At 58.5% G+C, this 27,935-nt stretch overlaps 1 protein-coding gene across 1 annotated transcript; it reads left to right on the top strand.

Annotated features, from left to right (window-relative positions):
- Positions 1-684: 684 nt before the first annotated feature.
- LENG8 (leukocyte receptor cluster member 8) lies at positions 685-27,307 on the top strand. The gene is given in 16 exon segments (XM_072921565.1): positions 685-836; positions 916-1,111; positions 3,152-3,262; positions 5,257-5,391; positions 5,487-5,694; positions 7,182-7,296; positions 9,198-9,398; positions 12,114-12,419; positions 15,212-15,364; positions 15,367-15,504; positions 18,321-18,636; positions 19,567-19,668; positions 22,930-22,998; positions 23,118-23,247; positions 25,152-25,359; positions 26,468-27,307. Coding segments are annotated over 16 exon segments (2,580 nt in total). The 5' UTR covers positions 685-804; the 3' UTR covers positions 26,628-27,307.
- The last annotated feature ends 628 nt before the right edge of the window (positions 27,308-27,935 follow it).

Raw genomic sequence — 27,935 nt, forward strand, 5'->3', positions numbered from 1 at the left:
CCTAAAATCCCCAATTTTGGGAATTAAAGACCCCAAATTTTGGGGGTCAAAAGGTCACGGTTTCGGGGGCCCAGACCCCAAATTTTGCGACCAAAACCCCCAATTTTGAGGGTTAAAATCTCAATTTTGGGGATCAGACCCCAATTTTGGGGAGAACCCCCCGATTTTGGGGACCCCAACGCCGTTTTGCCGCCGCGGCCGCGCTGGTGGGGATTTGGGGGAGCTGAAACCCCCCAGGGATGGGGGGCGCTGTGGGGGGGGGGTGTCTCCAACGACCCCTCCCCAAATTCACCGCTGGGACCCCCAAAACCCCCAAAATCTCCCCAAAATCCGCGCGTTTGCTCATTTCAATCAGTTTGTCCCCTCGCGGCCACCATCCCGTCCTCGCGCGGCCGCCGTTAGCGAAGCCACGCCCCTTTTTTGTCTCTTCGCTCTCCTATTGGCCGCGCGGGCGGCGCCGTTACAGAAGCTCCGCCCCTTTACCGTCTCCTCGCTCTCCCATTCGCCACTCGGGCGGCGCCTCACGGAAGCCCCGCCCCTTACCGACTTCTCGCTCTCTCATTGGCCGCGCGAGCGGCGCCGTTACAGAAGCTCCGCCCCTTTCCGCCTCCTCGCTTTTCTATTGGCCGCGCGAGCGGCGCCGTTACGTAAACCCCGCCCCTTTCCGCCTCCCCGCTCTCCCATTGGCCGCGCGGTCGGCGCCGACCGGAAGTGGCTCCGTGAGGGAGGCGGCGCCGCCATCTTGTGGCGGCCGCGGCTGTCGCGCCTGTCGCGACAGGAACGGGCCGTGAGGGCGGCGCCGCCATGGCCGCCAACCTCGGCGAGCAGCGGGAGTGGTGAGGAAAGCGGCGGGACGGGCGGGGGCGGCGGGGCCGGGCCGCGCTGAGCCGCTCCGTCCGTTTCTCGCTCCCTCAGGGCCGCCCCGTTCGGCGCCGCCGCGGCCGCTCGGGAAGAGGCGGCGGCGCCCGCCGAGAACCCCGAGTGGGAGAAGGCGCGTCAGGCCCTGGCGAGCATCAGCAAAGCGGCGGCGGCGGGAGCGGCCGGAGGAGGAGGAGGAGGAGGCGGAAAAGCGGCGGCGGCGGCGGCGGGGGGGGGGCAGGGCGGAGCGCAGGTCTGAGGGGATTTGGGGGGAGTTGGGGGATTTGGGGGGATTTTGGAAATTTGGGAGGGTTTTGGGGCGGATTTCGGAAATTTGGGAGGGTTTTGGGGGTCTTTGGGGAGTTTGGGGGGGATTTCGGAAATTTGGGAGGGTTTTGGGGCGGATTTAGGAAATTTGGGAGGGTTTTTGGGGTCTTTGGGGGGTTTGGGGGGGATTTAGGAAATTTGGGAGGGTTTTGGGGCGGATTTAGGAAATTTGGAAGGGTTTTGGGGGTCTTTGGGGAGTTTGGGGGGATTCAGGAAATTTAGGAGGGTTTGGGGGGGATTTCGGAAATTTGGGAGGGTTTTGGGGGGTTTTGGGGGGTCTGGGGGGATTTCGGAAATTTGGGAGGGTTTGGGGCGGATTTAGGAAATTTGGGAGGTTTTTGGGGGGTTTTGGGGGGTCTTTGGGGAGTTTGGGGCGGATTTCGGAAATTTGGGAGGGTTTGGGTGGGTTTTGGGGGGTCTGAGGGGGGTTTTGGGGGTCTTTGTGGAGTTTGAGGAGTTTGGGGAGGGATTTGGGGGTCCTCAGGCGGTTTGGGGGGTCTGGGGGGGGTTTGAGGGGTTTAGGGGGGATTTTGGGGAGTTTGGGGGTGATTTGGGGAATCTGGGGGGGGTTTGGGAGGGTCTTTGAGGGGTTTAGGGGGGAATTTGGGGGTGTTTTGGGGGTCTTTGGGGAGTTTGGGGGGGCTCTGGGGAGGTTTGAGGGGAAATTTGGGGAGTTTGGGGAGTTTTGGGAGGGATTTTGGGGGGTCTGGGGGGGATTTGAGGGGTTTAAGGGGAATTTGGGGGTCCTTGGGGGGAATTTGGGGGTGATTTGGGGAATCTGGGGGGTTTGGGGGTGGTTTGAGGGGTTTAGGGGGGAATTTGGGGGGGTTTGGGGGTCTTTGGGCAGTTTGGGGGGGCTCTGGGGAGGTTTGAGGGGAAATTTGGGGAGTTTGGGGAGTTTTGGGAGGGATTTGGGGGTCCTCAGGCGGTTTGGGGTGTCTGGGGGGGATTTGAGGGGTTTAGGGCGGATTTTGTGGCATCCAGGGGGGAATTCGGGGGGTCCTGGGGGAACTTGGGGGGTTTTGGGGGGTTGGAGGGGGGATTGGGGGGTCTTTTAGGGGTTTGGGGGGAATTTTGGGGTCCTTGGGGGGAATTTGGGGGCGATTGGGGAATCTGGGGGTGATTTGGGGGGTCTTTGCGGGGTTTAGGGGGGAATTTGGGGGGGTTTTGGGGGGTCTTTGGGGAGTTTGGGGAGGCCCTTGGGAGGTTTGAGGGGAAATTTGGAGAGTTTGAGGAGTTTGGGGAGAGATTTTGGGGTCCTCAGGCGGTTTGAGGGGTCTGGGGGGGGGGTTGAGTGGTTTAGGGGGGATTTTGGGGAGTTTGGGGCGGATTTAGGAAATTTGGGAGGGTTTTGGGGGGTCTGGGGGGGATTTGAGGGGTTTAGGGGGGATTTTGGGGAGTTTGGGGGGATTTCTGAAATTTGGGAGGTTTTGGGGGGGTCTGGGGGGGATTTGCGGGGTCTTTTGAGGACTTTGAGGAGTTTTGGGAGGGATTTGGGGGTGCTCAGGCAGTTTGGGGGGTCTGGGGGGGGTTTGAGTGGTTTAGGGGGGATTTTGGGGAGTTTGGGGGGTCCTGGGGGAACTTGGGGGGTTTTGGGGCGTCTTTGGGGAGTTGGAGGGGGGATTGGAGGATCTTTGAGGGGTTCAGGGGGAATTTGGGGGAGTTTGGGGGGGTTTGGGGGTGATTTGGGGAATTTGGGGGGGTTTGGGGGGTTTGGGGGTGATTTGGGGCGTCTTTGGGGGATTGGGAGGGTCTTTGAGGGGTTTAGGGGGAATTTGGGGTGATTTTGGGGGTCTTTGGAGCTTTGTGGGGGGGTTTGGGTGTGTTTCTTTGGGGGGGGGGTCTCTGTTTTTGGCATTTCTGTGTTTTGGGGGGGGTCTCTCTGTGTGTTTTTGGGGTCTCTGTGTGTATTTGGGGGGGGTCTCTGTCTCTGTTTTCGGGGGTCTCACCCCCTGTCCCCCCCCAGTACGCCCCCCCCGGGCAGGGGGACCCCTCGGTGGCGCAGCCCCCCCAGTACTACCCCTGGTACCAGCCCTACGGGGGGGGCTACTACCCCTACGGCTACTACTACCCCATGGTGAGACCCCCGAATTGGGGACGGGGATGGGGACCCCCAAATGGGGCTGGGGGACCCCAAAATGGGGCTGGGGGACCCCCAAAATGGGGCTGGGGACCCCCAAAATGGGGCTGGGGACCCCCAAAATGGGGCTGGGGGACCTGAAATGGGGATGGGGGTCACAAAATGGGGCTGGGGGCTGGAAATGGGGCTGGAAATGGGGCTGGGGTACCCTGAAATGGGGCTGGGGACCCTAAAAATGGGGCTGGGGGTCACAAAATGGGGCTGGGGTAACCCAAATGGGGCTGGGGTACCGAAAATGGGGCTGGGGACCCCCGAATGGGGCTGGGGTACCTGAAATGGGGCTGGGGGCTGGAAATGGGGCTGGGGGACCTGAAATGGGGCTGAAATGGGGCTGGGGACCCCAAAATGGGGCTGGGGGTCACAAAATGGGGCTGGGGACCCCAAAAATGGGGATGGGGTACCCAAAAATGGGGATGGGGGTCACAAAATGGGGATGGGGTACCCCAAAATGGGGCTGGGGACCCCAAAATGGGGCTGGGGACCCCAAAATGGGGCTGGGGGACCCCAAAATGGGGCTGGGGATCCCAAAATGGGGATGGGGGTCACAAAATGGGGCTGGGGTACCTGAAATGGGGCTGGGGACCCTGAAATGGGGCTGGGGTATCCCAAAATGGGGCTGGGGGCTGCACAGGGGGCTGGGGGCTGGAAATGGGGCTGGGGACCCCAAAATGGGGCTGGGGACCCCCAAAATGGGGCTGGAAATGGGGCTGGGGACCCCCAAAATGGGGCTGGGGGACCCCAAAAATGGGGCTGGGGACCCCCAAAATGGGGATGGGGACCCCAAAATGGGGCTGGGGGATCCCAAAATGGGGCTGGGGACCCCCAAAATGGGGCTGGGGGTCCCAAAATGGGGCTGGGGGCTGGAAATGGGGATGGGGGTCTTAAAATGGGACTGGGGAACCCCAAATGGGGCTGGGGGTCACAAAATGGGGCTGGGGACCCCCAAATGGGGCTGGGGGTCACAAAATAGGGATGGGGGTCACAAAATGGGGCTGGGGACCCCCAAAATGGGGCTGGAAATGGGGATGGGGACCCCCAAAATGGGGCTGGGGGTCCCAAAATGGGGATGGGGGACCCAAAATGGGGATGGGGGGACCCAAAATGGGGCTGGGGGTCACAAAATGGGGCTGGGGGTCCCAAAATAGGGTTGGGGACCCCCAAAATGGGGCTGGAAACCCCCAAAATGGGGCCGAGGACCCCAAAATAGGGCTGGGGACCCCAAAATGGGGCTGGGGGCTGGAAATGGGGCTGGAAATGGGGCTGGGGATCCCTGAAATGGGGCTGGGGACCCCAAAATGGGGATGGGGACCCCAAAATGGGGCTGGGGGTCACAAAATGGGGCTGGGGTACCCGAAATGGGGCTGGGGACCCCCAAAATGGGGCTGGGGTACCCGAAACGGGGCTGGAAATGGGGCTGGGGGTCACAAAATGGGGATAGGGACCCCCAAAATGGGGATGGGGACCCCCGAATTGGGGCTGGGGACCCCCAAAATGGGGCTGGGGGTCACAAAATGGGGCTGGGGTACCTCAAATGGGGCTGGGGACCCCCAAAATGGGGCTGGGGGAGGTCTCTGGGCCGTACCATTGTTAATTTTGGGGGTCTCTGATTTTGGGTGGGGGTCTCCGGGCCGTACCATTAACCCTTTCGGGCCCCCCCAGCAGGGGGTGTACCCCGGCTATGGGGGGGGGGTCTCTGTTTTGGGGTGGGGGTCTCTGATTTGGGGTGGGGGTCTCTGTTTTTGGGTGGGGGTCTCTGGGCCGTACCATTGTTAATTTTAGGGGTCTCTGTTTTTGGGTGGGGGTCTCCGGGCCGTACCATTAACCCTTTCGGGGCCCCCCAGCAGGGGGTGTACCCCGGCTATGGGTGGGGGTCTCTGTTTTTGGGGTGGGGGTCTCCGGGCCGTACCATTAACCCTTTCGGGGCCCCCCAGCAGGGGGTGTACCCCGGCTATGGGGCGCCCCCCGCCCCGTACCCCACGGGGGGGGGAGGGGGCTCCTACGCCCCCCCCCAGCAGCCGCAGCCGCCGCCCCCCGCCCCCCCCCAGCCGCAGAGTGGGCTGGCCCAGGTGAGGGGGGCTCGGGGGGGGATTTTGGGATTTTGGGGGGGGGGTCTCCATCTCCGGGACCCCCCCTGACCCCTCCCCTCCCCTCCCCCCCTCAGCAGCCGCCCGTGCCCGGCCTGGAGGAGCCGTCGCCCTTCGGGACCCCCCAACCCCCCCCCGCCGCCCCCCCCCAGCCCCCTCCCCACGCGGGGGGGGGAGGGGCGACCCCCCCGGGGGGCTCGGCCCCCTACCCCTCCCCCCACTACGGGGAGGGGCCCCCCCCGAAGGGCAAAAAGGGGGGGGGGCAGCTCTGGAGCCGCATGAAGCGTAAGAGACCCCCGGGATGGGGAGGGGTGGGGGGTCCCAAATTCCTGTCCCAAAATCCCCTAAATTATCCCCAAATTCCTGCCCCAAAATCCCCCAAATTATCCCCAAATCCTGCCCCAAAATCCCCCCTGAAATCCCGCCCAAAATCCCCAAAATCCTTTCCAAAATCCTGCCCCAAATCATTCCTGAATTCCCCCAAAATCCTGCCCCAAAATGCCCTGAATTCCTGTCCCAAAATCCCCTAAATCATCCTGAATTCCTGCCCTGAAATTCCCTAAACCATCCCCAAAATCCTGCCCCAAAATCCCCCCCAAATCATCCCCAAATCCTGCCCCAAACCATCTCCAAATTCCTGCCCCAAAATCCCCTAAACTATCCCCAAATCCTGCCCCAAAATCTCCTAAATCATCCCCAAATTCCTGCCCCAAAATGCCCCAAATTCCTGCCCCAAAATCCCCCGAATCCCACCCAAAATCCCCCCTGAAATCCCACCCCAAATCCTGCCCCAAAATCCCCAGAATCATCCCCAAATCCTGCTCCAAAATGCCCCAAATTCTGTCCCAAATCGTATCTACAATCCTGCCCCCAAATCCCCGAAATCATCCCCAAAATCCCACCCAAAACCCTGCCCCAAAATCCCCCAATTCCTGCCCCAAAATCCCCCAAATTCCTGCCCCAAAATCCCCTGAATTCCACCTAAACCCCCCCCTGAAATCCTGTCCAAAATCCCCAAAATCCTCCCCAAAATGCTGCCCCAAATAATTCCTTAATTCCCCCCAAATCCTGCCCCAAAATCCCCCGAATTCTGCCCAAAAATCCCACCCAAAATCCTGCCCCAAAATCCCCCAATTCCTGCCCCAAATTTACCCCAATTCCTACCCTAAATCATCCCCCAATTTCTGCCCAAATTATCCCCAAAATCCTGCCCCAAATCCCCCCCAATTCCTGCCCAAATCCCCCCAAACCCCCCGATTTTCCCCCAAATCCCCCTGAATTTTTCCTGATTTGCCCCAAACCCCCCGATTTTTTCCCAAACCCCCTGAATTTTCCCTGATTTTCCCCAAAACCCCTGAATTTTCCACGATTAGCCCAAAACCCCCTGAATTTTGCCCCATTTTCCCCCAAACCCCCTGAATTTTGCCTGAGTTGCCCAAAACCCCCTGAATTTGCCCCAAACCCCCTGAATTTTCCATGATTTTCCCCAAACCCCTTAAATTTGCCCCCAAACCCCCTGAATTTGCCCCAATTTCCCCCAAACCCCCTGAATTTCCCCCAAACCCCCTGAATTTGCCCAAAACCGCCTGAATTTGCCCCATTTCCCCCCAAACCCCCTGAATTTGCCCAAAACCCCCTGAATTTGCCCCATTTCCCCCCAAACCCCCCGATTTGCCCCCAAACCCCCTGAATTTGCCCAAAACCCCCTGAATTTGCCCCAAACCCCCAGAATTTTCCCAAAACCGCCCGAATTTGCCCCATTTCCCCCGCAGAGGCGCCGGGCTCGGGGGGTCTCAAGTTCCAGCTGCCCAAACGTGCCCCGTTCGCGCTGCCCCCCCCGGGGTTCGGGGGCCCCTCGGGGCCGGAGAAGCTGCACGGGGGCCACGGGTGAGTCCCAAAAACTCCCTAAAACTGCCTAAAACACCCCAAAAACATCCCAGAAACTTCCACAAAAATTCCTCCAAAATGTCCCCAAAAATCCCCCCCAAAACCCCCCAAAAACTGCCTAAAACATCCCCAAAAACTCCTTAAAACCTCCCCCAAAACCTCCCCAGAAACTTCCCCAAAAATCCCTTAAAAACCTCCTTAAAACCACCCCAAAACCTCCCCAAAAACTTCCCCAAAAAATTCCCAAAAACTTCCCCAAAAACTTCCCCAAAAAAACCCCAAAAACTCCCTAAAAACCCTCCAAAACCTCCTCAAAAACTTCCCTAAAAATCCATCAAAAATGTCCCCAAAAATCCCCCCAAAACCTCCCCAAAAACTTCCCCAAAAATCCCTCAAAAATGTCCCTAAAAATCCCCCCAAAAACCCCCCAAAAACTTCCACAAAAATCCCTCAAAAACGTCCCCAAAAATCCCCCCAAAAACCCCCCAAAAAACCCTAAATACACCCTAAAACCCCTTAAAACCTGCCCAGAAACGTCCCCAAAAATCCATCAAAAATGTCCCCAAAAATCCCCCCAAAAATCCCTCAAAAATGTCCCCAAAAACTGCCTAAAACACCCCCTAAAACCTCCCCAAAAACTTCCCCGAAAATCCATCAAAAGTGTCCCCAAAAATCCCCCCAAAAACCCCCAAAAACTTCCCCAAAAATCCCTTAAAAACCTCCCAAAAACCTCCCCAAAAACTTCCCCAAAACCTCCCCAAAAGCTTCCCCAAAAGTCCCTCAAAAATGTCCCCAAAAATCCCCCCAAAACCTCCCCAAAAACTTCCCCAAAAATCCCTTTAAAACCTCCCAAAAAGCACCCCAAAATCCCCCCAAAACCACACAAAAAACTCCTAAAAACCTCCCCAAAAATCCCTCAAAATATCCCCAAAAATCCCCCCAAAACCTCCCCAAAAGGCCCTCAAAAAGCCCCCCAAGAACCCTCCAAAAAAACCCGAAAAACTCCCTAAAACCCCCCAAAACCTGCCCAGAAACTTCCCCAAAAATCCCTCAAAAATGTCCCCAAAAATCCCCACAAAACCTCCCCAAAAACTTCCCCAAAAATCCATTAAAAACCTCCTTAAAAACCCCTTAAACTTCCCCAAAAGGCCCTCAAAAAGCCGCCCAAGAACCCCCCAAAAAACCCCCCAAAACCCCCAAATATCTCCCAAAAATCTCCCCAAAAACATCCCCAAAAATCTCCCCAAAAACCCCCCAAAACCCACCCTGGACTGACCCAAAACCCCCAAAATTATCCCGAAAACCACTGAAATTACCCCAAAATCCCCCCGGGGGTCTGTGGGGCGTGGCCGCCCCGAGGACTGGCCCCCCGAGATGAAGGCCCAAAATGGCCCAAAATCCCCCTGAAATTACCCCAAAATGACCCAAAATGACACAAAATGACCCAAAATGACCCAAAATCCCCTGAAATCACCCCAAAACAGTGAATCTCGGGGTGCTCCCGGCCGTGGCCGCCCCGAGGACTGGCCCCCCGAGATGAAGGCCCAAAATGACCCAAAATGACCCAAAATCACCTGAAATCACCCCAAAACAGTGAGTCCCGGGGGTCTGTGGGGCGCGGCCGCCCCGAGGACTGGCCCCCCGAGATGAAGGCCCAAAATGACCCAAAATGAAGGCCCAAAATCCCCTGAAATTACCCCAAAATGACCCAAAATCCCCATAAATCACCCCAAAACAGGGAATCCCGTGGCGCTGTGGGCCGTGGGCGCCCCGAGGACTGGCCCCCCGAGATGAAGGCCCAAAATGGCCCAAAATGAAGGCCCAAATCCCCCTGAAATGACCCAAAATCCCCGGAAATGACCCAAAATGACCCAAAATCCCCATAAATCACCCCAAAACAGTGAGTCCCGTGGCTCTGTGGGCCGGGGGCGCCCCGAGGACTGGCCCCCCGAGATGAAGGCGTACGTCCAGCGCTGCTTCACCGCCTGCGAGAGCGAGGAGGACAAGGACCGCACCGAGAAGCTGCTGAAGGAGCTGCTGCAGGCGCGGCTGCAGGACGGCTCGGCCTTCACCATCGACTGGAGCCGCGAGCCGCTGCCCGGGTGAGCCCCGAAATCGCCCGAAATGCACCCAAAAATGAGCCATGTCCAACCGAAAAATCACTGAAAAAATCGCTGAAAAAATCCCCGAAAAAATCCCCGAAAAAATCCCCGAAAAAATCGGCTCAGAATGGGCCCTAAAAAGCCACCCAGAACTGACCCAAAAACCAGCCCCAAAAACCCCCAAAATCCACCCAGAACTGACCCGGAAATCCCCCAAAAAATCCCCGAAAAAGTCCACCCAGAATTGACCCAAAAAACAGCCCCAAAAACCCCCAAAATCCACCCAGAACTGACCCGGAAATCCCCCAAAAATCCCCGAAAAAGTCCACCCAGAATTGACCCAAAAAACAGCCCCAAAACCCCCCAAAATCCACCCAGAACTGACCCGGAAATCCCACAAAAAATCCCTGAAAAAATCCCCGAAAAAATCCACCCAGAATCGCCCTAAAAAGCCACCCAGAACTGACCCAAAAACCAGCCCCAAAACCCCCAAAATTCCACCAAAACTGACCCAAAAAACCATCCCCAAAACCCCCCAAAATCCACCCAGAACTGACCCTCACCCCACCAAAAAATCCCTGAAAAAATCCCCCAAAAAATCCCCCAAAAAAGCCACCCAAAATCGACCCAAAAACCAGCCCCAGTCCCCTCTGCCTTCACCATCGACTGGAGCCGCGAGCCGCTGCCCGGGTGAGCCCCGAAATCGCCCGAAATGCACCCAAAAATGAGCCATGTCCAACCGAAAAATCCCTGAAAAAATCCCCGAAAAAATCGGCTCAGAATGACCCAAAAAACAGCCCAAATTCAGTCCCCTCCGCCTTCACCATCGACTGGAGCCGCTGCCCGGGTGAGCCCCGAAACCGCCCGAAATGCACCCAAAAATGAGCCGGAAATACCCAAAAATATCCCCAAAAATATCCCCAAAAAAATCCCCCAAAAAATCCCTGAAAAAATCGGCCCAGAATTGCCCTAAAAATCCACCCAGAACTGACCTGGAAATAGCCCAAAAAATCCCCAAAAAAATCCACCCAGAATCACTCTAAAAAGCCATCCAGAACTGACCCAAGAAACAGCCCCAAAAACCCCCAAAATCCACCCAAAACTGACCCACGCCCCACCAAAAAATCCCTGAAAAAATCCCTGAAAAAATCCACCCAGAATCGCCCTAAAAATCCACCCAGAAGTGACCCAAAACCAGCCCCAAAATCCCCCAAAATTCACCCAAAACTGACCCAAAAAACCATCCCCAAAACCACCCAAAATCCACCCAAAAATGAGCCACGGCCCACCGAAAAATCCCCGAAAAAATCCCTGAAAAAATCCCCGAAAAAATCCACCCAGAATTACCCCAAAAACCAGCCCCAAAACCCCCCAAAATCCACCCAGAACTGACCCGGAAATACCCAAAAAAAATCCCCAATTTTTGGGGTCTTTTTCCCTCAATTTTGTGTTTTCCCCCCAATTTTGTTTATTTTTTTTCCCTGACCCAATTTCTGAGTTTTCCCCTCAAATTCTGTGTTTCCCCCCCCAAATTCTGTGTTTTCCCCCACAAATTCTGTTTTTTCCTCCCCAAATTTTTACGTTTCCCCCCCAATTTTTATGTGTCTCCCCCGACCCAATTTTTGGGTTTATTCCCTCAATTTTGAGTTTTTCCCCCAAATTTTTTGTTTTTCCTCCCCTGACCCAATTCTGTGTTTTTTCCCCCAATTTTGTGTTTTTCCCCCCAATTTTGTGTTTTTCCCCCCAAATTCTGTGTTTCCCCCCCAATTCTGCGTTTCCCCCCGAAATTCTGTTTTTTCCCCCCCAAATTTTTACATTTCCCCCCCAATTTTTATATTTCTCCCCCTGACCCAATTTTTGGGTTTTTTTTCCCCCCAATTTTTATTTTTCCTCCCCTGACCCAATTTTTGGGTTTTTTTCCTCTAATTTTGGGTTTATTTTTTTTTTCCCCAATCCAATTTTTGGGGTTTTTTTCCCCATTTTATGTTTTTCCCCCCAATTTTTGTTTTTCCTCCCCTGACCCAATTTTTGGGGTTTCTTCCCTCAATTTTCAGTTTTTTCCCCCCAATTTTTAGGGTTTTTTCCCTCAATTTTGGGTTTTCCCCCCAATTTTGTTTTTTTTTTCCCTGACCCAATTTTTGATGTTTTTTCCTCCAGTTTTGAGTTTTCCCCCCCAATTTTATTTTTTTTTTCCCTGACCCAATTTTTGAGTTCTTCCCCCAAATTCTATGTTTCCCCCCCCAAATTCTGTTTTTTCCTCCCCGAATTTTTACGTTTCCCCCCCAATTCTTATGTGTCTCCCCCGACCCAATTTTTGGGTTTTTTCCCTCAATTTTGGGTTTTTCCCCCCAATTTTGTTTATTTTTTTTCCCCTGACCCAATTCTGTTTTTTTTTTCCCCCAATTTTGTGTTTTTCCCCCCAATTTTGGTGGTTTTTTTCCCCCCGACCCAATTTTTGGGGTTTTTTTCCCCAATTTCGGGTTTTTCCCCCCAATTTTGTTTATTTATTTTCCCCTGACCCAATTTTTGGGGGTTTTTTCCCCCAATTTTGTGTTTTTCCCCCCAATTTTGTGTATTTCCCCCCAATTTTGTGTTTTTCCCCCCAAATTCTGTGTTTCCCCCCCAAATTCTGTTTTTTCCTCCCCAAATTTTTACATTTTCCCCCCCAATTTTTATATTTCTCCCCTGACCCAATTTTTCGTTTTTTTCCCCCAGACTGGGCCGCGAGGGCACCACCAGCCCCAAGAAGAAGCGCTGGGAGCTGCCCCCGTCCCGAGCCGGCCCTGCAGGGCCAGGACCCCCCCAGAACCCCCAAAATGCCCAAAATTCGCCCCAAAACGCGTCCGGGAGGCCCCCCCAGAACCCCCCGCGGGGGGGGGGGCGGCCCCGGGGGGGCCCCGGGGGGTTCCCGGGGGGCAAATTCGGGAACCGGAACGTGTTCGTGCCGGAGCACAGCTCGTCCTCCAGCGGCTCCCGCTCCCGCTCCTCCTCCCGCTCCCCGGGACGGCCCTGCCGGCGCAGGTGAGCCCCAAAATCCCGGGAATTTACCCCAAAAACTGCCCCGAAAAATCCCGGTTAAATTACACCCAAAATAACCCCAAATAACCCAAAATAACCCCAAATATCCCACCCCAAACCCTCCCGCTCCTCCTCCCGCTCCCCGGGGCGGCCCTGCCGGCGCAGGTGAGCCCCAAAATCCCGGGAATTCACCCCAAAAACGGCCCCGAAAAATCCCGGTTAAAATAGACCCAAAATAACCCCAAATAACCCAAAATAACCCCAAATATCCCACCCCAAACCCCTCACTCCCGCTCCCGCTCCTCCTCCCGCTCCCCTGGACGGCCCTGCCGGCGCAGGTGAGACCCAAAATCCCCGGAATTCACCCCAAAAACCGCCCCGAAAAATCCCGGTTAAATTACACCCAAAATAACCCAAAATAACCCAAAATAACCCAAAATAACCCCAAAAAACCCACCCCAAACCCTCCCCTCCTCCTCCCGCTCCCCGGGGCGGCCCTGCCAGCGCAGGTGAGACCCAAAATCCCGGGATTTTACCCCAAAAATATCCCCGAAAAATCCCCGTTAAAATAGACCTAAAATAACCCCAAATAACCCCAAATTACACCCAAATAGCCCCAAATATCCCACCCCAAACCCTCCCGCTCCTCCTCCCGCTCCTCCTCCCGCTCCCCGGGGCGGCCCTGCCGGCGCAGGTGAGCCCCAAAATCCCGGGAATTCACCCCAAAAATATCCCGGAAAAATCCCGGTTAAATTACACCCAAAATAACCCAAAATAACCCCAAATAACCCAAAATATCCCTGAATAACCCACCCTAAACCCTCCCCTCCCGCTCCCCGGGACGGCCCTGCCGGCGCAGGTGAGACCCAAAATCCCCAAAATTCACCCCAAAAACGGACCGGAAAAATCCCGGTTAAAATAGACCCAAAATAACCCAAAATAACCCCAAAATAGCCCAAAATAACCCCAAATAACCCACCCCAAACCCTCCCCTCCCGCTCCCGCTCCTCCTCCCGCTCCTCCTCCCGCTCCCCGGGGCGGCCCTGCCGGCGCAGGTGAGACCCAAAATCCCCAAAATTCACCCCAAAAACTGCCCCGAAAAATCCTGAAAAAATCCCGGTTAAATTACACCCAAAATAACCCAAAATAGCCCCAAAAAACTCAGCCCGAACCCCCCCAGTTCCCATTCCCAGTGCTCCCAGTCCCTCCCAGTTCCCCCCAGTTTATCCCAGTCCCCCTTTAACCCCTCCCAGTCCCTCCCAGTTTGCCCAGTTTGCCCATTCCCAGTTTGCCCAGTCCCAGTTTGCCCAGTTTGCCCGTTCCCAGTGTTCCCAGTGTTCCCAGTTTGCCCAGTTTGCCTGTTCCCAGTGTTCCCAGTGTTCCCAGTTTGCCCAGTTTGCCTGTTCCCAGTGTTCCCAGTGTTCCCAGTTTGCCCAGTTTGCCCAGTTTGCCCGTTCCCAGTTTGCCCAGTCCCAGTTTGCCCAGTTTGCCTGTTCCCAGTCCCTCCCAGTGTTCCCAGTTTGCCCAGTTTGCCCATTCCCAGTGTTCCCAGTGTTCCCAGTTTGCCCAGTTTGCCCATTTTGCCCAGTTTGCCCATTCCCAGTTTGCCCAGTTCTCCCAGTTTGCCCATTCCCAGTCCCTCCCAGTCCCTCCCAGTCCCCGTTCCCAGTGTTCCCAGTTTGCCCATTCCCAGTGTTCCCAGTTTGCCCGTTCCCCATTCCCAGTCCCTCCCGGTTTGCCCAGTTTGCCCATTCCCAGTTTGCCCAGTTCCCATTCCCAGTTCTCCCAGTTTGCCCAGTTTGCCCGTTCCCAGTGTTCCCAGTTCTCCCAGTCCCTCCTAGTTTGCCCAGTCCCCATTCCCAGTGTTCCCAGTTTGCCCAGCCCCCATTCCCAGTTTGCCCATTCCCAGTCCGTCCCAGTGTTCCCAGTTTGCCCAGTTTGCCCAGTTTGCCCGTTCCCAGTGTTCCCAGTCCCTCCCAGTCCCTCCCAGTTTGCCCAGTTTGCCCGTTTCCAGTTTGCCCAGTTTGCCCAGCCCCCATTCCCAGTTTGCCCGCTCCCAGTGTTCCCAGTCCCTCCCAGTCCCTCCCAGTGTTCCCAGTTTGTCCCTCTCTCCCCGCAGTGACTCAGACTCAGACTCGGGCTTGGGGCCGGAGCTCCCAGTGCTCCCAGTATTCCCAGTTTGTTCTCTCTCTCTTTCCCAGTGACTCGGACTCTGACTCGGGCTCGGGGCCCGAGCTCCCAGTGTTCCCAGTTTGTTCCCAGTTTGTTCCCAGTGTTCCCAGTCCCTCCCAGTGTTCCCAGTCCCTCCCAGTGTTCCCAGTTTGTTCTCTCTCTCTCCCAGTGACTCGGACTCTGACTCGGGCTCGGGGCCGGAGCTCCCAGTGCTCCCAGTCCATTCCCAGTGTTCCCAGTTTGTTCCCAGTCCCTCCCAGTGTTCCCAGTTTGTTCCCCGTGTTCCCAGTTTGCCCAGTCCCAGTTTGCCCAGTGTTCCCAGTCCATCCCAGTTTGCCCAGTTTGTCCCCTCTCTCTCCCCCAGTGACTCGGACTCGGACTCGGGCTCGGGGCCCGAGCTCCCAGTGTTCCCAGTTTGTTCCCAGTGTTCCCAGTTTGCCCAGTTCCCATTCCCAGTCCCTCCCAGTATTCCCAGTTTGCCCAGTTTGTTCTCTCTCCCCACAGTGACTCTGACTCTGACTCGGGCTCGGGGCCCGAGCTCCCAGTGTTCCCAGTTTGTTCCCAGTTTGCCCAGTTACCATTCCCAGTATTCCCAGTTTGCCCAGTTTGTTCTCTCCCCGCAGTGACTCAGACTCTGACTCGGGCTCGGGGCCCGAGCTCCCAGTGCTCCCAGTTTGCCCAGTTTGTTCTCTCCCCGCAGTGACTCAGACTCTGACTCGGGCTCGGGGCCCGAGCTCCCAGTGCTCCCAGTGTTCCCAGTTTGCCCAGTTTGTTCTCTCCCCCGCAGTGACTCAGACTCAGACTCCGGCTCGGGGCCCGAGCTCCGTCCCGGGGGGCGCCGGGCGGGTCCCCAAAAGCCGCGGGGCCGGGGGGGACCCCTGGAGAGGGGCCGGGCCCGGGGACAGCGCGGAAAGAGGTACTGGGGACACTGGTTTGTACTGGGAGGGACTGGGATATACTGGGAGGGGTTAAAGGGGGACTGGTTTATACTGGGAGGGGTTAAAGGGGCACTGGGAGGGGATTGGGGGAACTGGGAATGGATTTGGGGGGGATTGGGGGTACTGGGAGGGACTGGGGGGGAACTGGGAGGGACTGGGACCAAACTGGGAGGGACTGGTTTATACTGGGAGGGGTTAAAGGGGCACTGGGACCAAACTGGGGGAGACTGGTTTATACTGGGAGGGGTTAAAGGGGCACTGGGGGGGACTGGAAAAGGTTAAAGGGGCACTGGGGGGGACTGGGACCAAACTGGGAGGGACTGGTTTATACTGGGAGGGGTTAAAGGGGGACTGGGAGGGGACTGGGAGGGGACTGGGGGGGACTGGGACCAAACTGGGAGGGACTGGGGGGGACTGGGAGGGGTTAAAGGGGAACTGGGACCAAACTGGGAGGGGCTAAAGGGGCACTGGTTTATACTGGGAGGGGTTAAAGGGGCACTGGTTTATACTGGGAGGGACTGGGATATACTGGGGGACACTGGTTTATACTGGGAGGGGTTAAAGGGGCACTGGTTTATACTGGGAGGGGTTAAAGAGGAACTGGGGGGAACTGGGGGGGACTGGGAGGGGTTAAAGGGGGACTGGGAGGGACTGGGGGGAACTGGGACCAAACTGGGAGGGACTGGGACGGACTGGGAGGGGATTTGGGGGGGATTGGGGGGCACTGGGGGCACTGGGAGCACTGGGAATGGGAGGGGCTCACCATTTCTCCCCCAACCCCGATTTTTTTCCTGAATTCCCTGTTTTTTCCCCATTTCCCTCCTTTTTCCCTTTCTTTTCCCATTTTCCCCTTTTTTCCCCCATTTCTCCCCTTTTTCCTCCCATTTCTCCCCATTTTTCCCCAAATTCCTCATTTCTCCCCCATTTTTCCCCCTTTCCCCATTTCCCTCCTATTTTTCCTGTTTCTCCCCCCTTTTCCGCCCATTTTTCCCCATTTCCCACCACTTTTCTCCCATTTTTCCCCCAAATCCCCCATTTCCCCCCCGTTTTTTTCCCCAAATTCCCCATTTCTCCACATTTCCCCCCATTTGTCCCCAAATCTCCCATTTCCCCCCATTTCTCCCCAAATCCCCCGTTTTTTCCCCAAATTCCCCATTTTTCCCCCAAATCCCCCATTTTCCCCCCATTTTTCCCCATTTACCCCTGTTTTTTTCCTCAAATCCCCATTTTTTCCCCATTTTTTCCCCCAAATCCCCCATTTCCCCCCCAAATCCCCCATTTTCCCCCCAAATCCCCCATTCCCCCTGTTTTTCCCCAAAATCCCCCATTTTTACCCCCTTTTCCCCCATTCCCCCCCCGATTTTTTCCCCAAATCCCCCCGTTTCTTTCCCCAAAATCCCCATTTTCCCCCCATTTTCCCCCCCTTTTTTCCCCAAATCCCCCATTTCCCCCGTTTTTTCCCGCAATCCCCCATTGCCCCTGTTCTTCCCCATTTTCCCCCAAATCCCCCATTTCCCCCCTATTTTTTCCACAAATCCCCCCATTTCCCCCCCATTTTCCCCCAAATCCCCCATTTCTCCCCCAAATCCCCCAATTTCCCCCAAATCCCCCCAAATCCCCCATTTCCCCCTTTTCCCCCATTTCCCCCCCGTTTTTTTCCCCAAATCCCCCATTTCCCCCCATTTTTCCCCATTTCCCCGTTTTTCCCCCAAATCCCCCATTTTTCCCCAAATCCCCCATTTTTCCCTATTTTCCCCCAAATTCCCGTTTTTTTCCCCCAAATTCCCCATTTCTCCCCCATTTCTCCCCCAAATCCTCTGTTTTTCCCTATTTTTCCCCATTTCCCCCCTGTTTTTTCCCCAAATCCCCCGTTTTTCCCCCAAATCCCCCATTTTTTCCCCTGTTTTTTCCCCAAATCCCCCCAAATTCCCCATTTTTTCCCCATTTTCTGCATTTTCTCCCCTTTTTTTTCCCCAAATCCCCAATTTTCCCCTTATTTCCCCCCCATTTTTCCCCCAAATCCCCCATTTGCCCCCTGTTTTTCCCCATTTCCCCCCATTTTTCCCCCCAAATCCCCATTTTTCCCCCCATTTTTTCCCCCAAATCCCCCATTTTTTTTCCCCAAATCCCCCATTTCCCCCCAAAATCTCCATTTTCCCCCATTTCCCCCCCAATTTTCCCCCAAATCCCCCATTTTTTCCCCATTTTTATCCCAAATCCCCCATTTTTCCCCCAAATCCTCCATTTCCCCCCATATTTTCCCCAAATTCCCCATTTTCCCCCCAAACCCCCCAAATCCCCCCATTTTTTCCCTGTTTTTTCCCCATTCTCCCCTGTTTTTACCCCCAAATCCCCCCATTTTTCCCCATTTTTCCCCGTTTTTTCCCCAAATCTCCCTTTTTCCCCCCCAAATCCCCTGGTTTTTCCCCCAAATCCCCCATTTTTTCCCATTTCCCCTGTTTTTCCCTGAAATCCCCCATTTTTTCTTGGTTTTTTCCCCAAATTCCCCATTTTTTCCCTGTTTTTTACCCCAAATCCCCATTTTCCCCCCCATTTTCCCCCCAAATCCCCCATTTTCCCCCCGTTTTTCCCCCCAAATCCCCTGTATTTCCCCCCAATCCTCCATTTTTTCCCTGTTTTCTCCATTTTTCCCCCATTTTTCCCCCGTTCTCTCCCAAATCTCCCATTTTCCCCCCCATTTTTATCCCAAATCCCCCATTTACCCCCCCATTTTTCCCCAAATCCCCTGTTTTTCCCCAAATCCCCCCAAATCCCCCAAATCCCCCCATCCCAGGCCGGAGCCGTGCCCCCCTCGCCGCGGGCGCCGCCGGCCGCCGCCGGAGCCGGAGGACGGGGACCGGGACCGGGACGTGCGGCGGCAGCGCCGGGCCCAGCGCTTCCAGGGGGGCCTGGGGGGCTCGGGGGGCGCCGGGACCCCCAAAAAACCCCGGCCCAACCCCCCCCCGGCCCCTCCCCCACCCCCCGGCCCCTCCCCCGCCGGGGACACGGACTGGGAGCAGCTGAAGGTGTCGGGCACCTGCCAGGAGGTGACCAAGCGCTACCTGCGCCTCACCTGCGCGCCAGATCCCAGTACTGTGAGACCTGTGCCGGTGAGTGATACCAAAAACAGCGAAATTTAACCCAAAATATCCCAAAATCCACCCCAAAAACATCCCCGACCCCAGTACTGTGAGGCCTGTGCCGGTGAGTGACCCAAAAACCCCGAAATTTAACCCAAAATCCACCCCAAAAACATCCCTGACCCCAGCACGGTGCGGCCCGTGCCGGTGAGTAACACTAAAACCCTGAAATTTACCCCAAAATCCACCCCAAAAACCGCCCCGATCACTGTGCGGCCCGTGCCGGTGAGTGATACCAAAAACAGCGAAATTTAACCCAAAACCGCCCCGACCCCAGCACGGTCAGACCTGTGCCGGTGAGTGACCCAAAAACACCGAAATTTACCCCAAAAACCGCCCCGACCCCAGTACTGTGAGACCTGTGCCGGTGAGTGATACCAAAAACATCGAAATTCACCCTGAAATCTGCCCCAAAACCATCAAAATCCACCCCAAAAACCCCAAAATCCACCCCAAAAACATCCCTGATCCACTACCACAAAACCCGTACTGGTGAGGGATCTGAAAACACCAAAATTCACCCCAAAATCCACCCCAAAAATTCCCCCAAATCCACCGCAAAAATACCCTAAAATCCACCGAAGAACCCTCCAAAATGCGCTGAAAAATACCCCAAAATCTGCTCCAAAAACCCTAAAATGCACCCCAAAAACCCCCAAAACCCCAAAATCCACCCCAAAAACCCCCAAATCCACTGCAAAAACATCAAAATCCACCCCAAAAATTGCCCCAAATCCACTGCAAAAATACCCCAAAATCCACCGAGGAACCCTCCAAAATGCACTGAAAAACCCCCCAAAACCCACCCAGAAAACGCAGAAAATCCACCCCAAAAACCCCAAAAACCCCAAAATCCGCCCAAAATGACCAAAAAGCCCCAAACTGCCCCAAATTCCGCAGGTGCTGCGTCAGGCGCTGGCGCTGGTGCGCTCGCACTGGGCCGAGCACCGCGACTACGCCTGGGCCTGCGAGCAGCTGAAATCCCTCAGGCAGGACCTGACGGTGAGAATTTGGGGAGGGGGCTTCAAATTGGGGAGGGGGCTTCACTGTGGGAATGGCTGAAATCCCTCAGGCAGGACCTGACGGTGAGAATTTGGGGAGGGGTCCCTAAATTGGGGAGGGGGCTTCACCCTGGGAATGGCTGAAATCCATCAGGCAGGACCTGATGGTGAGAATTTGGGGAGGGGGCTTCAATTGGGGAGGGGGCTTCACTCTGGGAGCAGCTGAAATCCCCCCGGCAGGACCTGACGGTGAGAATTTGGGGAGGGGTCCCTAAATTGGGGAGGGGGCTTCACCCTGGGAGCAGCTGAAATCCCTCAGGCAGGACCTGATGGTGAGAATTTGGGGAGGGGGCTTCAATTTGGGGAGGGGGCTTCACCCTGGGAATGGCCGAAATCCCTCAGGCAGGACCTGACGGTGAGAATTTGGGGAGGGGGCTTCAATTTGGGGAGGGGGCTTCACCCTGGGAGCAGCTGAAATCCCTCAGGCAGGACCTGACGGTGAGAATTTGGGGAGGGGGCTTCATTTGGGGAGGGGGCTTCACTCTGGGAGCAGCTGAAATCCCTCAGGCAGGACCTGACGGTGAGAATTTGGGGAGGGGTCCCCAATTTGGGGAGGGGGCTTCACTCTGGGAATGGCTGAAATCCATCAGGCAGGACCTGACGGTGAGAATTTGGGGAGGGGTCCCCGATTTGGGGAGGGGGCTTCACTCTGGGAATGGCCTAAATCCCTCAGGCAGGACCTGACGGTGAGAATTTGGGGAGGGGTCCCAATTTGGGGAGGGGGCTTCACTGTGGGAGCAGCTGAAATCCCTCAGGCAGGACCTGACGGTGAGAATTTGGGGAGGGGTCCCCAATTTGGGGAGGGGGCTTCACTGTGGGAGCAGCTGAAATCCCCCCAGCAGGACCTGACGGTGAGAATTTGGGGAGGGGGCTTCAATTTGGGGAGGGGGCTTCACTCTGGGAATGGCTGAAATCCCTCAGGCAGGACCTGACGGTGAGAATTTGGGGAGGGGGCTTCAATTGGGGAGGGGGCTTCACTGTGGGAGCAGCTGAAATCCCTCAGGCAGGACCTGACGGTGAGAATTTGGGGAGGGGGCTTCACTTTGGGGAGGGGGCTTCACTCTGGGAATGGCTGAAATCCCCCCAGCAGGACCTGACGGTGAGAATTTGGGGAGGGGTCCCAATTTGGGGAGGGGGCTTCACTCTGAGAGCAGCTGAAATCCCTCAGGCAGGACCTGACGGTGAGAATTTGGGGAGGGGTCCCAATTTGGGGAGGGGGCTTCACTGTGGGAGCAGCTGAAATCCCTGCGGCAGGACCTGACGGTGAGAATTTGGGGAGGGGTCCCTAAATTGGGGAGGGGGCTTCACTCTGGGAATGGCTGAAATCCCTCAGGCAGGACCTGACGGTGAGAATTTGGGGAGGGGGCTTCACTTGGGGAGGGGTCCCGGGAGAGCCGAAGTCCCTTCAGGACCCCTCCCCAAACTTGGGACCCCTCCCCAAATTTGGGACCCCTCCCCAATTTGAGACCCCTCCCCAAATTCAGGATCCCTCCCTGAATCTGGGACCCCTCCCCGGCCCCAGGACCCCTCCCCAAATTCAGGACCCCTCCCCAAATTCAGGATCCCTCTCCATCTTCTGAGACCCCTCCCCAATTTTGGGATCTTTCCCTGAATCTGAGACCCCCTCCCCAATTTAAGACCCCTCCCCAAATTCGGGACCCCTCCCTGAATCTGGGACCCCTCCCCGGGCTCAGGACCCCTCCCCAAATTAAGAACCCCTCTCCATATTGTGGGTCCTGGCCCTGGGACCCCTCCCCAGACTCAGGCCCCCTCCCCAGGCTGAAGACCCCTCCCCAAATTCCCCCCCTGCAGGTTCAGGGCGTGCCCCAGGCCCCCTCCCCAAGCTCAGGACCCCTCCCCAAATTGAGGACCCCTCCCCAAATTCCCCCGCAGGTGCAGGGCGTGCCCCAGCACCCCTTCCCGACCCCAGGACCCCTCCCCAGTCTGAAGACCCCTCCCCAAATTCCCCCGCAGGTTCAGGGCTTGCCCCAGGACCCCTCCCCAGTTTTGGGACCCCTCCCCGGCCCCAGGCCCCCTCCCCAAATTCAGGACCCCTCTCCATGTTGTGGGATCCCTCTCCAGTTTGTGACCCCTCCCCAAATTCGGGACTCCTCCCTGAATCTGGGACCCCCTCCCCAAATTTGGGATCCCTCCCTAGACTTGGGACCCCTCCCCAAATTCAGAATCCCTCTCCATATTGTGGGTCTCCTCCCCTGCCCCAGGACCCCTCCCCAAATTTGGGACCACTCTCCCTATTCTGGGACTGCTCCCCAAATCTGGGACCCCTCCCCAGACTCAGGACCCCTCCCCAAATTGGAGACCTCTCCACAGTTTGGGACCCCTCCCCAACTTTGGGACCCCTCCCCAAATTTGGGATCCCTCACCAGTTTGGGACCCCTCCCCAAACTCAGGACCCCTCCCCAAATTCAGAACCCATCTCCATATTGTGGGCCCCAACCCCAGGACCCCTCCCCAAACTCAGGACCCCTCCCCAAATTCAGAACCCATCTCCATATTGTGGGCCCCAACCCCAGGACCCCTCCCCAAACTCAGGACCCCTCCCCAAATTTAGGACACCTCCCCAGTTTGGGACCCCTCCCCAAATTTGGGATCCCTCCCTGACCCCAGGCCCCCTCCCCAGTCTGAAGCCCCCTCCCCAAATTCCCCCGCAGGTGCAGGGCGTGCCCCAGGCCCCCTCCCCAGTTTTGGGACCCCTCCCCGGCCCCAGGACCCCTCCCCAAATTCAGAAGCCCCCTCCATATTGTGGGTCCCCTGCCCAGGCTCAGGACCCCTCCCCAAATTCGGGACCCCTCTCCCTATTCTGGGACTGCTCCCCAAATCTGGGACCCCTCCCCAAATTCCCCCGCAGGTGCAGGGCGTGCCCCAGGACCCCTCCCCGGGCTGAGGACCCCTCCCCAAATTCAGGATCCCTCTCCATGTTGTGGTTCCCGGCCCCAGGACCCCTCCCCAAGCTCAGGACCCCTCCCCGGGCTGAAGCCCCCTCCCCAAATTCCCCCGCAGGTGCAGGGCGTGCCCCGGGCCCCCTCCCCAGGTTGAAGACCCCTCCCCGGGCTGAAGACCCCTCCCCAAATTCCCCCGCAGGTGCAGGGCGTGCCCCAGGCCCCCTCCCCAGCCCCAGGACCCCTCCCCAGCCCCGGGACCCCTCCCCAATCTGAAGCCCCCTCCCCAAATTCCCCCGCAGGTGCAGGGCGTGCGCACGGAGTTCACGGTGGAGGTGTACGAGACCCACGCGCGCATCGCTCTGGAGAAGGTGTGTGGGGTGTGTGTGGGGTGGATTTGGGGGTCTGGGGGGGCTCGGGGGGGGCTCGGGGGGGGCGCGGGACCCCCGCCCATTTGGGGAGGGGTCTCTGAGGGTCGCCCCCCGCCCAGGGTGACCACGAGGAGTTCAACCAGTGCCAGACGCAGCTGAAGGCGCTGTACGGGGAGAGCCTGGCGGGCTGCGAGGGCGAGTTCACGGCGTACCGGATCCTGTACTGCCTGTTCACCAACAGCTCCGGAGGTGGGGGCCCGAAATGTGGGGAGGGGGTCCTGAAATGTGGGGAGGGGTCTGAAATATGGGGGGGGTCTGAAATATGGGGAGGGGTCTGCAATTGGGGAGGGGGAGGCTCTTTATAGTAGAGTTCACGGCGTACCGGATCCTCTACTGCCTCTTCACCAACAGCTCCGGAGGTGGGGGCCCTGAAATGTGGGGAGGGGGTCTGCAATTGGGGAGGGGTCCCAAAATATGGGGGGGGTCTGAAATATGGGGGGGGTCCCGAATTGGGGAGGGGGTCCCTAAATATGGGGGGGGTCCCTAAATCTGGGGGGGGCCCATAAACGTGAGAATGGGCACTAAAATGTCAAGGGAGGGTCCTGAAATATGGGGGTGATCCCTAAATCTGGGGAGGGGTCCCGAATTGGGGAGGGGTCCTGAAATATGGGGGGGGCCCTGCTGCCCCACTGACCCCACTGACCCCACTGACCCCACTGACCCCACTGACCCCTGTCCCTATTTCTGACCCCACTGACCACTGTCCCTCTCTCTCTCCCCATAGAACTGACCACGGAGCTGGCCCTGCTGCCCCCTAACCTCTGTTCTGACCCCTCTGTGACCCATGCCCTGGCCGTGCTGACCCCTATTTCTCTCTCCCCACAGAACTGACCACGGAACTGGCCCTGCTGCCCCCTAACCTGCGCTCGGACCCCGCCGTGACCCACGCCCTGACCCCACTGACCCCACTGACCCCACTGACCCCACTGACCCCTATTTCTCTCTCCCCACAGAACTGACCACGGAACTGGCCCTGCTGCCCCCTAACCTGCGCTCGGACCCCGCCGTGACCCACGCCCTGACCCCACTGACCCCTATTTCTCTCTCTCCCCACAGAACTGACCACAGAACTGGCCCTGCTGCCCCCTGACCTCCGCTCGGACCCCGCTGTGACCCACGCCCTGACCCCTCTGACCCCACTGACCCCTGTCCCTATTTCTGACCCCACTGACCTCACTGACCCCACTGACCCCACTGACCCCACTGACCCCACTGACCCCTATTTCTCTCTCTCCCCACAGAACTGACCACGGAACTGGCCCTGCTGCCCCCTAACCTCCGCTCTGACCCCGCTGTGACCCACACCCTGACCCCACTGACCCCTATCTGTGTTTCTCCCCCCAGAGCTGACCACAGAACTGGCCCTGCTGCCCCCTAACCTGCGCTCTGACCCCTCGGTGACCCACGCCCTGGCCGTGCTGACCCCTATTTCTCTCTCTCCCCACAGAGCTGACCACGGAGCTGGCCCTGCTGCCCCCTAACCTCCGCTCTGACCCCGCTGTGACCCACGCCCTGGCCGTGCTGACCACAGAACTGACCCCACTGACCCCTGTCCGTGTTTCTCCCCACAGAGCTGACCACGGAGCTGGCCCTGCTGCCCCACTGACCCCACTGACCCCACTGACCCCTATTTCTCCCCACAGAACTGACCACAGAACTGGCCCTGCTGCCCCCTAACCTGCGCTCTGACCCCGCTGTGACCCATGCCCTGACCCCACTGACCCCTATTTCTCTCTCCCCACAGAACTGACCACAGAGCTGGCCCTGCTGCCCCACTGACCCCACTGACCCCACTGTCTCTCTCTCCCCACAGAACTGACCACAGAGCTGGCCCTGCTGCCCCCTAACCTCCGCTCTGACCCGGCTGTGACCCACGCCCTGGCCGTGCTGACCCCTATTTCTCTCTCCCCACAGAACTGACCACAGAACTGGCCCTGCTGCCCCACTGACCCCACTGACCCCACTGACCCCTGTCCGTGTTTCTCCCCACAGAGCTGACCACGGAACTGGCCCTGCTGCCCCCTAACCTGCGCTCGGACCCCGCCGTGACCCACGCCCTGGCCGTGCTGACCCCTATTTCTCTCTCCCCACAGAACTGACCACCGAGCTGGCCCTGCTGCCCCCTAACCTCCGCTCTGACCCCGCTGTGACCCACGCCCTGGCCGTGCGCGCCGCGTGGGCTCTGGGGCTCTACAGCCGCTTCTTCCGCCTGCAGCGCTCGGCCCCGGCCATGGGCCCGCGCCTCATCGACCTCTTCGCCGAGCGGGAGCGGCGCCGCGCCCTGCGCGCCTTCCTCAAGGCGTACGTGGGGCGGCTGTGGGGCGGGTGTGGGGCGGGGTGTGGGGCAGGGAGCACGGAGGCGCAGGTGAGTCGGGGGGTTTGGGGGTTTGGGGGGGATTCGTGCAGTGTGTGGGCACAGGAATCCCAATTCTGCCCCATCGATGGGGCACAGGAACCCCAATTCTGCCCCACAGCAGGGCAGGTCCCCCTTAGGTGTGCCCCACAATGGGGCTGCACCTTTCTTGTGGGGCTGAGCCCCCATTCATGGGGCTGAATCCCCATTTTTGGGGCTGAATCCCCATTTATGGGGCTGAATCCCCATTTATGGGCCTGAACTGCCTTTTATGGGGCTGAATCCCCACTTATGTGTCTGAGCCCCCACTTATGGGGTTGAACTGCCTTTTATGGGGCTGAGACCCCACTTATGGGGCTGAGCCCCCACTTATGGGGCTGAACTGCCTTTTATGGGGCTGAGTCCCCACTTAAGGGGCTGAACTGCCTTTTATGGGGCTGAGCCCTCACTTATGGGGCTGAATCCCCACTTATGGGGTTGAACTGCCTTTTATGGGGCTGAATCCCCCACTTATGGGGCTGAACCGCTTTTTATGGGGCCAAGGCCCCACTTATGGGGTTGAATCCCCACTTACGGGGCTGAGCCCCCACTTACGGGGCTGAACCCCACTGCCATGGGGCAATGTGGGGCTGTGCCCCCCATATGGGACCGTGTCCGTCTGTGTGTGGGGCTGAGCCCCATTATAGGGTTACACCCCATTGCCATGGGGTCAAACCCCTGTTTATGGGGCTGGACCCCGCTATGGGGCTGAGCCCCAACTTATGGGGCTGAATACCCATTTATGGGGCTGAGCCCCCATTTATGGGGCCAAGCCCCCACTTATGGGGCTGAGCCCCCACTTATGGGGCTGAGCCCCCTTGCTATGGGGTCCCACCCCTCCATGGGGCCGGAGCCCCCTGTGGGGCTGCCCCCCATCTCGGGGGGTCCCACCCCGCCGTGGGGCCGCCCCCCATCCCGGGGGGTCCCACCCCGCCGTGGGGCCGCCCCCCATCTCGGGGGTCCCGCCCCGCTATGGGGCTGCCCCACGGCGCCCCCCTGACCTCCTTCTCTCCTCAGCTTCCGCCCGGCGCTGCCGACGGCCCAACTGGGGCCACTTGTGGGGCTGGAGCCCCCCGAGCGCCGCCGCTTCCTCGGGGGGCTGCCCCTGACCTACACCGGGCCCGACCGCGGCGCCATCGACTGCCGCCAGAGCCTGCCGGCCCTGCCCCACATCTGACCCACGGCGGGGCTGCCCTGACCCACAGCTGACCCACAGCTGACCCAGAGCCTGCCGGCCCTGCCCCACATCTGACCCACAGCTGACCCACAGCGGGGCGGCCCTGCCCCACAGCCTGCCAGGGCTGACCCACAGCTGACCCACGGCACAGCCTGCCGGCCCTGCCCCACATCTGACCCACAGCTGACCCAGAGCTGACCCAGAGCCTGCCGGCCCTGCCCCACATCTGACCCACAGCGGGCCCACGGCGGGGCTGCCCTGACCCACATCTGACCCACATCTGACCCACATCTGACCCACGGCAGGGCTGACCCACATCTGACCCACGGCAGGCCCAGGGTTGACCCACAGCGGCTCTGCCCTACATCTGACCCATGGCAGGGCTGACCCTCCTCTGACCCACATCTGACCCACAGTGGGCCTGACCCACAGCAGAGCTGACCCACAGCAGGACGGACCCTCCTCTGACCCACAGCGGGGCTGACCCTCCTCTGACCCACATCTGACCCACAGCAGGGCTGAACCGCACCAGCCCTGCCCCACATCTGCCCCATACGTGACCCACACTGGGGCTGACCTGCACCGGCCCTGCCCCACATCTGACCCACAGTGGGGCTGACCCACAGCGGGGCTGAACCGCAGCAGCCCTGTCCCACCTCTGACCCACATCTACCCCATACGTGACCATCAGTGGGGCTGAACCATACCAGCCCTGCCCCACATCTGCCCCACAGCCTCTGTGGGTCAGGGAGCGAGCTGTGGGGCCGGGACCCGCCCCACCCACGGCTGCTGCCCCATAACCTCCTCTCCCCCCTCAGCCGCCCCAGAGGAGGGGATGTGGGGCCGGAGCTGCCCCATAAGTGCCCTCAGCAGCCACAGCGGGGTGTGGGGGGGGATTTGGGGTGGGCAGGGGGCGACTTGTGGGGCCGCCCCACGGCGCGGGTTTGGGGTGGGACGTGTGGGGCAGAGCCTCAGTTGTGGGGCAGAGCCTCAGTTGTGGGGCAGAGCCTCACTTGGGGGGCAGAGCTCGGGGCCGCCCCACATCTCTCTCTCTTCTCCCTACTGTCGAGGTGCGACCCCCAACCCCACGGAGCGACCCCCGCCCCACGGAGGACGGCGAGACCCACCGAGAGACCCCCGAGCCGCGGCCCCCGCCCCACACGGAGCCTCCAGCCCCACGGAGAGGCCCCACCGCGCCCCCCAACAATGGAGCCGCCCTCCCCCGCCCCACATCGCCGCCAGAACGGGGGGGGGGAGGGGCTCCCCCCGCGCCCCACAGCCGCCGTGGGGCGCTCGGGCCCCACAGCC

This window comes from Taeniopygia guttata, chromosome 37, assembly GCF_048771995.1.
Source record: "Taeniopygia guttata chromosome 37, bTaeGut7.mat, whole genome shotgun sequence".
In the NCBI taxonomy this organism is placed as follows: Eukaryota; Metazoa; Chordata; class Aves; order Passeriformes; family Estrildidae; genus Taeniopygia; species Taeniopygia guttata.